This window comes from Chionomys nivalis, chromosome 4 (assembly GCF_950005125.1).
Source record: "Chionomys nivalis chromosome 4, mChiNiv1.1, whole genome shotgun sequence".
Lineage (NCBI taxonomy): Eukaryota > Metazoa > Chordata > Mammalia > Rodentia > Cricetidae > Chionomys > Chionomys nivalis.
The window spans coordinates 92,713,995-92,726,252 of NC_080089.1; the positions used below are offsets into that span (position 1 = coordinate 92,713,995).

The 12,258-nt window shown below is 40.2% G+C and overlaps 1 protein-coding gene across 2 annotated transcripts in view; it reads left to right on the plus strand.

Moving 5' to 3' along the window:
- Xrn1 (5'-3' exoribonuclease 1) overlaps positions 1-12,258 on the plus strand; it is a 103,923-nt gene that overhangs the window by 70,567 nt on the left and 21,098 nt on the right. For both annotated transcript variants that reach the window (XM_057766678.1, XM_057766679.1), the window contains exons 32-34: positions 2,888-2,980; positions 10,088-10,199; positions 11,597-11,658. In XM_057766678.1, the coding sequence (XP_057622661.1) occupies positions 2,888-2,980; positions 10,088-10,199; positions 11,597-11,658 (267 nt within the window). The remainder of the gene's footprint in view (positions 1-2,887; positions 2,981-10,087; positions 10,200-11,596; positions 11,659-12,258) is intronic.

Sequence of the window (12,258 nt, forward strand, 5' to 3'; positions counted from 1 at the left end):
TGTCCTATGATACCTCTTATGAGTGACAATAAATTTGAACCATAATGGGGAGATTATTATGTCATATTCATCAGAAACAAATTTCAAGTTTGGATACAGTGACACAAACCTATAATCCTAGTACTTGGGAATTGGAGGCAGGGGAATCTGACAATTGAGGTCATCCTCCACCACATGAGATTGAGGCCCTCCTGTGCAAACCTAACAAGAAGCAAGTTCCAGATTCCTGCCATGCATTTCATGATCGTGTTTTTCATCTTTCTGAGTATAAAAACTAGGTTATTGTCTGTGAGACAGTTTTAATTCCATGGCTCCAAGTCTTAGATTCAGTCATATTTTTTAGCATAAATGTCATGTATCATTTATCCTTGCAAAACTGATATATGTTTATTATAAAGCTGTTGTAATATAAGTGGCGGGGCTGCGTCCCCGGCACCCGGCCGCCCGCATGGCTAGCTTATGCCCCGAAATAATTACACGGAAACTGTATTTTTTTAATCACTGTCTGGCCCATTAGCTCCAGCCTATTATTGACTAGCTCTTATATATTGATCTAACCCATTTCTAATATTCTGTGTAGCCCAACGAGCTGGCTTACCAGGGAGATCTTAACCTGCGTCTGTCTGGAGTGGGAGAATCATGGCGACTCTCTGACTCAGCTTCTTTCTCCCAGCATTCTGTTCTGTTTACTCCGCCTACCTAATTTTCTGTCCTATTAAAGGGGCCAAGGCAGTTTCTTTATTACTTAACCAATGAAACAACAGATAGAAAGATGACCCACCTCCATCATTTCCCCTTTTTCTGTTTAAACAAAAAAAATGGCTTTTACTTTAACATAGTAAGATTACATATAACAAAATAGTTATCAAGCAAGAATTACAGTTACAATATTTATATCTATTTTATCTTTTATCATAATTAAGGAAAACTATAACTAACCATTCTTTAACTCCATCAAAGACTCCAGAAGGATATATTACCTAAGCAAACAAGAAATCCAAAGTTTTAGAAATGACAGAGACATCTCGCTGCCTGGACAGTCACCCAAAGTTCTTTTGTACCGTTGGGGCATCCATCTTTAGCCTACAGGCCCATAGTATCCAGTAGACATTTCCATGAAGCAGGAAAATTCAAAGATGGTTTAGTCACTTTTTGCTGTGTCCTGTAGAATGTCTCACAGACTCTTTTATGAATCAGGAACCCCGAAAGACCATCTCACCTTTAGGCAAGTTTAGCAGTCCTCTTTCTGTGGGTTCTCTGTGTCCAGTTTATGCAACAGTCCAGGCAAGAGCAGTTTCTTGCCCAAGTGGCTATCAAACTCCATAAGGAGCTTCTTCGATGCCCATCTTCCTCTTGAAGTAGATTGGTGCTGCCAGGAGCAGACGTGTCTCATTGTCATGAAAAGCCCTAAGTTATTAAAACATTAAATGCCATATTTTGCAGTCTTTGAAAGATATGAAGAATGCCTATCTAGCTGAAATATATCTATGTACATCTAGAAAATCTAACATGACTAAAAGCTTGACAATTATCAATGATTATCCATTAACAACCTATATACATTACATTTTTAAATGAACTATACAATCACAATACCTTAATCAAGATTAGAAATATGCATATACATATAACAAAATTGACCTTCAAATCCACACCAATGTAAATTATTTATATCTATATCATATCCCCCTTTAAATGTAAAAGAACATTTATAAACCATCCCGCCGCTCTTATTACAACATAAAGCAGTTTGAAAAAAGAGGTAATTAAATGTTTTAAACACAAGCAAATTTCTCTCCAATTACACAAGTAACCACAATTGAGTTTTTCTTCTTTGGGGGTTTGTTTGCTTTGAACAGGGTCTCCTTTGCAGCTATGGCTGGCCTGGAACTTGTTATATAGACTAGATCAGGCTGAAGTCAGAGAGCTCTGCCTGCCTCCGCTTCTACCTCCCAAGTGCTGGGCCTAAAGGCAGACGCCCCTCTACTGGCACAGTGTTAAGTTTGGTGTATGTTTTTCCAGTCTTAATCTGCATGAATCCATTAGCATAGTTTATCTAGTTTTAAAAGTTATTAGGCTGTTTCTGTGTAAGATGGAAATTTGTTTGTTTTTAAGCAGTTTCTCACTGGGTAGCTCAGCTTGGCCTGGAGTTTCTGTTCTTGCCACCTCTTCCCAAATACTGGGATTCTAGGTATGTGCCATAGGCCAGCAAAGGTGAAGGTTTTGGTTTTGGTTTTGGTTTTGGTTTTTTTTTGTTGTTGTTATTTTTTTTTTTTTTTTTTGGTTTTTCGAGACAGGGTTTATCTGTAGCTTTGGAGCCTGTCCTGGAACTCCCTTTGTAGACCAGGCTGGCCTCGAACTCACAGAGATCCGCCTGCCTCTGCCTCCCGAGTGCTGGGATTAAAGGCGTGCGCCACCACCGCCCGGCTAAAGGTGAAGGTTTTTAAATAAAGGCTTTAGCTGTAAGATTGAGTAAGTTAATACGTTAGCACATTAAAAAACAAGAAATAAACCTGTTGGTGGGGATATTTTTATATCATCCTTTGAAGGGATGTTTGAGACAGGTCTCACATAAGCCCAAGTTGGCTTCATACTTGTTGAATAGCTGAGGCTGACTTCAAACTCATGATCTTTATATGTTCACCTATATGTATTATCTTTATGGTATAGTTGGCTTGGGCTTAAGTACTTTTCAATAAAACCATTTAGAACCGTATATTTATGAAGACAAGTTATATTCCAGTATAGTGCTTTAGCAATTACTACACTCAGCTGCAGAGCAGGGAAACTGGAAAGTTCAAATAGTGAAAGTATCCTGTTTATCATTCTATAATTTTAATAAACAGTTTTGTTTTTAATATTATATAAATTTTTGTTTATTTACTAGGTACCTGCAAAAGGTGATGATGAATTTTGCAACATTTGGCAGTCTCTACAAGGATCTGGAAAAATCCAACCTTTTCAGCCGACGGTACAAGAGGTTGGCATTCTTTGCTTGATAGACAGTTTTAAGAGAAGAGTTTCTCTTTTCATTTGCAATGATATATTTCTCCAAATTTCATGACAATTTCCATCATGAATTTTCATATTTCCTTTTAGGCATACATAAATTTGGGGCAGTAAGTGGGAATATAAGTTCTCATTTAAATCAGTTTTAGCATAATTTTTATCTGTTCACAAAATTGTAATAATTACATTTTGAATTTAACAAAGGCCTTAATGGTATTCATTACTTACATTTTCCCACTTAAATATACAGTGTTATGCTGGTAGTGAAGAAGCATTTACAGAGGTTATGAAGAGGTCTGAGACTGTAGACAATGGTGCAGAGCTTCCTTGTCTCCCACGAGCTTAACTCAGGTACCTCCACACGAGACAAAAGGCACAGTGTATAGAGAGTAGAGACTTGGGTCAAGAAATAAAAGCAAGAGCCGAGCAGTGGTGGCGCACGCCTTTAATCCCAGCAGAGGCAGGCGGATCTCTGTGAGTTCGAGACCAGCCTGGTCTACAAGAGCTAGTTCCAGGACAGGTTCCAAAACCACAGAGAAACCCTGTCTCGAAAAACAAAAAAAAAGAAGAAAAAGAAATAAAAGCAAGAAGAGAGGCATTGGGAAATTGGCTCAGTTGGCAAAGTGCTTGCTGTGAAATCATGAGGACCTGAGTTCAATCCTCAGCAGCCACAAGGAAAAGCCAGGTGTAGCACACCAATAACTGTGTTTAATCCCAGTGCTATAGAGCCAGATCCCTGGGGCTTTGCTGGTCAACCAGGACAGGTGAATCAGTGAACTCAGGCTCAACAAAAGACCCTGTCTCAAAAAATAAAGTCGTGGGCAAAACACCTAATGCACACATGAACCAGCACAGATTCATGTGCACGTGCACGTGCACGCGCGCACGCGCACACACACACACACACACACACACACACGAACGTCTGCATATGTGAACATACGCAAAAGAATGAACTCCACCATTCATAGTGGTATGTGCCTATTATCCCATCACTCAAGCTGAAGAGGCAATAAAATCAATTACATAGGGAATTTGAGGTTACCCCAGGCTACTCTTAAAACCTTATCTCAAATAAAAAAAAAAAATCCATTAGCCTGTGAATACTGCTAATCAGTGTGGTGGTTTGAATTAAGAATGGCTCCCATGAGCTCATATATTTGAATGCTTAGTCACCAGCCAGCAGAACTTATTGATAGGATTAGAAGGATTAAGAGGTATGTGTGGCTTAGAAGGATTAAGAGGTGTGTGTGGCCTTGTTGGAAGAAGTGTGTCACTGGGGTTGAGCTTTGAGGTTTTCAAAAGCCCGTGCCTGGTCCAGTGTTTCTCTATTTTTCTCTCTCCACTTGCGGATCAGGTTATAGCTCTCAGATACTGCTCCTGCCATGATGATAATGGACTAATCCTCTGAAATTGTAGCAAGGCCCCCAATTAAATACTCTTTTTAAAAGAGTTGCTTTGATCATGCTGAGGGGGAGCTCATGTCCTCTTCTGGCATTACACATGTGGCAAACATTTATATACATATATAGATAAACAAATGTAATAATATCTTTTTTAAAATAGAGAAAGGAAGAATTGGAAGTAATATATATATAGGTGACTTGTACAGGCATTTTTTTTTTTTTTTTGATTTTTCGAGACAGGGTTTCTCCGTAGCTTTTTGGTTCCTGTCCTGGAACTCCCTTTGTAGACCAGGCTGGCCTCGAACTCACAGAGATCCGCCTGCCTCTGCCTCCCGAGTGCTGGGATTAAAGGCGTGCGCCACCACCACCCGGCTTGTACAGGCATTTTTAAGCTACTGTTCCCTGTCTCTACCTCCCAAGTGTTGGGATTATAGGTGCCAGTATACTGTGCTCAAAGAATCTTGCTCTAAAAGTGTTAGCAAGCTGTACACAGTAGCATATCCTTGTGGTCCCAACTACTCTCTGCAGTTTAGAAGGCTAAGAGCTTGCTTTTCCAACATTCGACTAGAAAACGGTTCCACTGAAGTGAACAAGTTTTCTTTCCCCTTTTGCCTTATTACCTGACTGATGACTTTGACTCTTTCCTATCTAATCTATAATCTCTGGTCCTGACCTCTTAGTCAAGTATTGCATCCAGTATCACCAGTCTGTAGAGAAGGAGTCTGGATCCTGCACTGTCACGTCAACCTCAGTGTTGTAATAAGAGCGGCAGGGCTGCGTCCCCGGCACCCAGCCGCCCGCATGGCTAGCTTATGCCCCGAAATAATTACACGGAAACTGTATTCTTTTAAACACTGCCTGGCCCATTATTCCAGCCTCTTATTGGCTAGCTCTTACATATTGATCTAACCCATTTCTAATATTCTGTGTAGTACCACGAGCTGGCTTACCAGGAAAGATCTTAACCTGCGTCTGTCTGGAGTGGGAGAATCATGGCGACTCCTTACTCGGCTTCTTTCTCCCAGCATCCTGTCTGTTTACTCCACCCACCTAAGGGCTGGCCTATAAATGGGCCTAGGCAGTTTCTTTATTATTTAACCAATGACCTTCCTCCATCACCTCAGGATGTCCCAAAATTAACCCTGCCTGAAGCCTCTCCTCTTACTCCTGTCTCTAACACCATTATTGCCCAGGTTGTCAGTCTAAAGAACTTGGAACCAAGAGCTTTTGTCCCTGCAGATGTGACTGAGCCCCCGTCTGTCCCACTCTGTCCGCACTGGCTTTCTGCTGCTGCCTTGGTATGCTGCCACCGCTAAAAGGAAGCTTTAGTTACTGTCTCCTTTCTGTCCCTAAGTCCTTGAACGTCTCAGTCCCACAGTTAGACTTCAGATTTTTCCCCAGGTCTCACCTAAGCTCTAGTCTGTGTTCTCCCATATAATTCATCTTTCACTTAGAGTTCTTTGTATATAATAGTTCCTAATCTTTCTGAAAAATCCTTTCACCTATACTGGTCTCAAGGCATAATTGGGACAGGTATCTTCTGGGTTGGAAACCACTTTATGCCCTGTAGCAGTAGATTGTACTGAGTACTGAACCTCATGTTCTAGAATCTGTTAAGCCATTGGCCAAAAGCAGGTTTCCTAATACAAGTTACAGTATGTACTTGTTTGGACTACAGTGATCTCACATATGCAGTGAAAGCATTGGAGACCGCTGGTATCTTCGCCAGCCCTAAAGGTGTGTCACTCTAATTTTGAATGCATTCGACTCCCTGTTCAGTACCATTGGGTTCCAGCCTGAGTGCTCCCACTCATAAGGTCTTTTGTAATCTATTACTGATGTGGAATACAGGTAGGGAGTTATTAAATAACTGGCCAAAAATAATGTAATGTATCTCAAAGAGACAATGACAGACTAAACGTCTGGAGGTTGAGCACTGGCCTTGAGTTGTTCGGCTGATTGCACGTACAAATCTGATTCTTCCTGGTGTTAAGTAGGGATTGATGGAGAAAAAAATAATGTTATATGTCGGCGGAGGTTTCTGTCCCTCCAAGTACCGTAATAAACACACAGACACTGTATATATATTATTTGAATCATTGCTTGGCCAATAGCTTAAGCCTATTTCTGGCTAAATCTTATATCCTAAATTAACCCACTTCTATTATTTTATATTTTACCATGAGGCTCATGACCTACTGGCAAGGTTCCATCTGACGGCTCACGTCTTTCTCCTCTGGTGGCTACATGGCTTCTCTATGACTCCGCCTACTCTATATATCTCTTTCAGCCTGGCTTTACTCTGTTAAGCTATTGGCCAAAAGCAGCTTCTTTATTAACCAATGACAATAAAACATATTCACAGCATACATCATCTCCTACATCAGTCATAGAAATCAGCTTTTGAAAGTATATCTGTGACTTCACTGAAGTGCACTTAAACATGTGGTAGGACAGCCCCTACTGCATGTATGGAAAGATCTTTGTGACACATGGCCAAGACCCTAAGAAAAACTCAGGCTCCATAGACCATCAGGGACAGACAGACTCTTGAGCCGGCCTTCCCTTTGTCTTGAGAGTCCACTGGCACTTTGCTCTGACAAACCTACCATTGTTGAGTCTCTTCTCTGTCTTTTTTTTTTTTTCCTCTAAGACCAGAAAGCTTTGGGACCTCTAGTCCAGGAACCATACTAATTCATGTAAAATATGTCCAACTATTGGATAAAACAACGTTTTCAGAAAAACTCTTTACTTTCCATTTCCCACAAATGGTTTCTATTTGGGACTGTGTGTTCTTTTTGTTCTTTCTCTCAGAATATACTTTCTTCCTTTACTGCTGAATCTTTCCAGATCTGGTTCAAGGTCTGTTCTTTCCTTGAGATTCATGAGATATATTGTTTGATAATCTGTACGTAATTTCTGTTATCAGATGCAACTTATTTCAGCTGAATACAGTCATGTTTTGTCTATCTCCTGTATATTCCAAGAATTGTAAGCTACCTAGAAGCTAAACTTGGTCAGGCATGGTGGGTGCACATCTTTAATCCCAGCACTTGAGAGGCAGAGGGAGGCAGATCTCTGAGTTCTAGGCGAATATCCTGGTCTACAGAATAAGTTCCAGGGCAGCCAGGGCTACACAGAAAAACCCTGTCTCAAAAAAACCAAGAAGGGGAAGAGGAAGAAGAAACTGAGCTTAAGAAAATTCTAGAGAACTCACCAAAAATTAAAAAAAGAAGAAGAAGAAGAAGAAAAGAAAGCCCGGCAATGGTGGCTCACACCTTTAATTCCAGCACTGGGGAGGCAGAGGCAGGCAGATCTCTGTGGGATAAAGGCCAGGCTGGTCTACAGAGCTAGTTCCAGGACAGCCAAGGCTATACAGAGTAATCCTATCTCAAAAAAAAAAAAAAAAAAAAAATAGAGAGAGAGAGAGAGAGAGAGAGAAATTCAGGCATTCCTTAACAATATATAGTAGTAGCCGGGCGGTGGTGGCGCACGCCTTTAATCCCAGCACTCGGGAGGCAGAGGCAGGCGGATCTCTGTGAGTTCGAGACCAGCCTGGTCTACAAGAGCTAGTTCCAGGACAGGCTCCAAAACCACAGAGAAACCCTGTCTCGAAAAACCAAAAAAAAAAAAAAAAAAAAAAATATATAGTAGTGCCCAACACAAATACCTTTGTAGAATCAAACAGAAAACCCAAAGAGGATGCCGGAGTGACAGTTTCTCAGTTAGGAGTAGTGGGGACTTCTAATTGTGAAGCACTCAAGTTTGGTTCCCAGTGCCCATGTCAGGCAGCTCACGACCACCTGTACCTCCAGCACGTGCACACAAATAGTAAGGGTTTTCATTGAATGACCCAGAACTAGCCACAGCATTTGCTTCCCATTTAGAATTTTATATCTTTTTTAAAGTACTTTAAACTTAAATTTTGGAGATTGAGCTCAAATATCAGTAATTCTTCAATGCAATTATCACTTTGGGCTTCAGTTTATTTATATATAAACCAAAATAAAAATGTATTATAACATTATTATGCTGGTAGCATTATTATGCTGAGATAATAGGAGCAAAATACATTTAGCATGCCTGGCAGTAATAGACACATAATTTATTCACGTCTATCTATTGGTATTTATTTCTAATTCCCTTTCTTAGACCCAAACCCCTCAGAAAGTACTACTGTTCCCAAAGCTCTCCCAGCCATCTTGTTTGATGGTGGACTCTCATGCCATATGTGTGAACTCACTGGGTTTCCCCCAAACTCCATCCTATATCAGTGTTTTGGGACAAGCTCAGTGTCTGCTAGGATATGATGTCCTTTGTATACAAAATGAATTTGTATGTGCCCAGAATTGAAATATGTAGAACTTACCAAGAAAAATGAAGAAAGGTAATTTTTATTAAAGCTCCCCAGCCTCTGCTTTTACTTCTTCTTGCAGATCTCAGCTTTAGCGAGTTGTTTCTTTTTGCCCTTGGGCTTTCTCTTCCTTTCAAAAAACAAAGGATCTTAAGATTGGCTAGTTGGCTCAATGAGTAAAGTGCTTGGACATGAAATTGGATTCCCAGTACTCAAGTAAAAGCCAAGTGTAATGTCATATGTCTGTAGGCAAACACTGGGTTGTAAAGACAGGCAGATCCTAGGGGTTTGCTGGCCAGCCAAGTCTAGCTGAAATAGTGAACTCCAGGTTTAGTGAGAGACCTCGTCAAAAAATTAGGTGGAGAAGTGATTGAAGAAGGAATGCTGGCATCATTGTGTAAGCACATACACGCAACAGTACACAAGTGCACACACACACACACACAAGAGAAAAATGATCTTGTAAAGTACTTATGTGAAACTTAGTTATGTAGTTTTGCTATTGTGCCAATTATAAAGTGTCTTAATTACTATGGCTTTGTGATCAATCTTGCTGCAAAGATTTGTTTCATTTGGCAATATAAATATTAATTTTAAAATCAGCTATTGGGGAAGGAACATAGAAAAGAATATAAATCAGTTAATATTCTCAACTTGCATAAAATACAAGAAAAATTACTAATCTTAAAGCTTTTTAATGGAAAATCTTTAACATTAGTGAATCAAGAGAATCATGCAGGTGAATCCACGTGTCCCCATAGCTTGCTCCCATCAACCCTTGTTCTTCTGTTACAGCAGCTCACTCCTTATCCCCACTTAACATTAAAAGTGGATTTGTTTGGAAGCAAATCAAGAGAAATATTTAGAGAAGGCCTGGAGAGATGGCCTAGAGGTTTAGAACACTCATTGCTCTTGCAAAGGACCTTGGTTTGGTTGCCATTGTCCACATGGTGGCTCACAACCATCTGTTCCTCCAGTTCCAGAGGATCTAATGCCCTCTTCTGACCTACTTAAGCACCAGGCACACACACGGTGCACAGACATAACTTGAAGCAAAGTTAGTTTGAATTATTTCTATTGAAAAGAGAACTTTGGGAATTTATCTTTCTAACTAACACATAGAGGAATCCTGGTATAGTAGCCATTAGATTAATGAATCTTAATTCCAGGGTAGTTTTGGGGTAGTTTTAAAAAGTCTATATAGTTTTCTTTGTGTTTTTCTAATAAACTGTAATTTTTATTGAATTAAATTTAAAATGTTTTGAAGTTATAATATTAAAGTTTCGTTTAATTGATTTCTGAGAATTTTAACTTTCAGGGTGCTGTTCTACCTCAAGAAATAAGTCAAGTAGCCCAACCACATAAAACTGGCTTTAATGACAACAGTGTTAAATACCAGCAAAAAACAAAACATGACCCTCACCGAAAACGTAAGTTTTAAGGTAGAAAAGTGTTGATCTGCCTTTTTTCAGTTGTTTTTGTTGTTTGTTTTTTGAAGAGCTTTGTTGAAATGTAACTCATACGTTAAAATAAATTCATCAGGCAAGTGAGGTGGCTCCGCAGGTAAAGAGGCTTTCTGCTCAAGCCTGCCAACTTGAATTCAATCCCAAGACACCCATGGTGGAAGGAGAGAAACAGCTCCCAGAGTTACCCTCTGATCTGCCTGCATGTATGCCTACACACCAGAAGAGGGCAGCAGATCTTATAGATGGTTGTGAGCTGCCATGTGGTTGCTGGAAACTAAAGTCAAGACCTCTGGAAGAGCCATCTCTCCAGTTCCCCGAGAATAGATTTTTTTTTAAATATTCATTTATTTATTTATTATGTATACAATATTCTGTCAGTGTGTATTCCTGCAGGCCAGAAGAGGGCACCAGACTCCATTACAGATGGTTGTGAGCCACCATGTGGTTGCTGGGAACTGAACTCAGGACCTTTGGAAGAGCAGGCAATGCTCTTAACCTCTGAGCCATAGCTCCAGCCCCCCCCCCCCCCGAGAATAAATTTTTTTTTTTGGTTTTTCGAGACAGGGTTTCTCTGTGGCTTTGGAGCCTGTCCTGGAACTAGCTCTGTAGACCAGGCTGGTCTCGAACTCACAGAGATCCGCCTGCCTCTGCCTCCCAAGTGCTGGGATTAAAGGCGTGTGCCACCACCGCCCGGCCTTGAGAATAAAATTTTTAAGAGCTTTCTTACTTGTCTCTTACTCTTATTTAACCAAGAATGTATTGCTCATAATTTAATCTTACTAAATTACAATTCTGACCAGATTACTATTGCTCAGAACCTTTCTGTGATTGCTTGCCCATCGCTTATAACTTAACTCCATGTGTTTCATTATCTACCAGCTTATAACTCACCTGCCTCTTTAGTTCCATTAGGCTTGACATTATTCCTTATCCTCATGCAGAACTGACACATTAGATACAGCCCTTTCTGCTTTCATGTCTTTTCTCGAACCTTTTTCCTACAATTCTAAACCTCCTCTTTTGCACTTGGAGACCCTACCACCCTTCCAAACCTGATTCAGATGCCACTCTCCTTTCCCATCTGATCATTTGCAATTATCTTTCTCCATCTCGCCTGGGTTATAAATTTCTTCAGTTCATGCTTCTTCTCATTTGTTGCTGTGGTCAGTGCCTGCCATGGACCAGCACCTAGGTTTGAGCTCCAGCATTGACAGCATGGGGGTGGGAGGCACAGACACAGGAGAAAACGAAACACCTTGAAATACTTTAAACACTGTTTTGCAATGGTAAATACATGATGAATTTAACTGGTATTTAGTAAGCTCTTTTGTTTCTCAAAATTTCTGTTTTCTTGTCTCCAGTTAAGGAAGAATACAAGAGTCCTAAAGCTGAGTGTCAGACACAAAAATTGTCCAATAAGCAGGTAATTTTTCAAAAAATGTTTAATAGCTGCATGTTCTTATACAATTAGTTATTGTATAGCATCTAAGTGATTTTTTGAAGCCTCTTAAATAATCCATAAGGAATGCGCTGAAAGCCATCGTCACAGTCACATGATGGATGGTCACACAGCTGGACTCTAGGGTTCAGAACAGATATCTGTCATCCTCATTTCACCACTTAAGAGTTGGGTAGTCGTGAGCAATTCTTAACAACCTCAAAGGCTGGAGAGATGGCTCAACAGTTAAGAGCACTGGCTGTTCTTCCAGAGGACATGGGTTCAATTCCCAGCACCCACATGGCAGCTCACAATTATCTATAACTCCTGTTCCAGGGTATCTGACACCCTCATACAGACATACCTGTAGGCAACACTGATGTACTTAAAATAATTAAATTATAAAAAAAAACCACCTCGACTTCTTTATCTTTAAGATGGAAGTAAATTATTGGTCACTTAAAACTTTTCTCATGTATTAATAAAATAAAATACTCGAGAGTGTCTGTGTGTATGTATACTGGTGGCATCATTTAAAAGGTCAAATTGATTGGCAGAGGTGGCGCATGCCTTTAATCCCAGCAC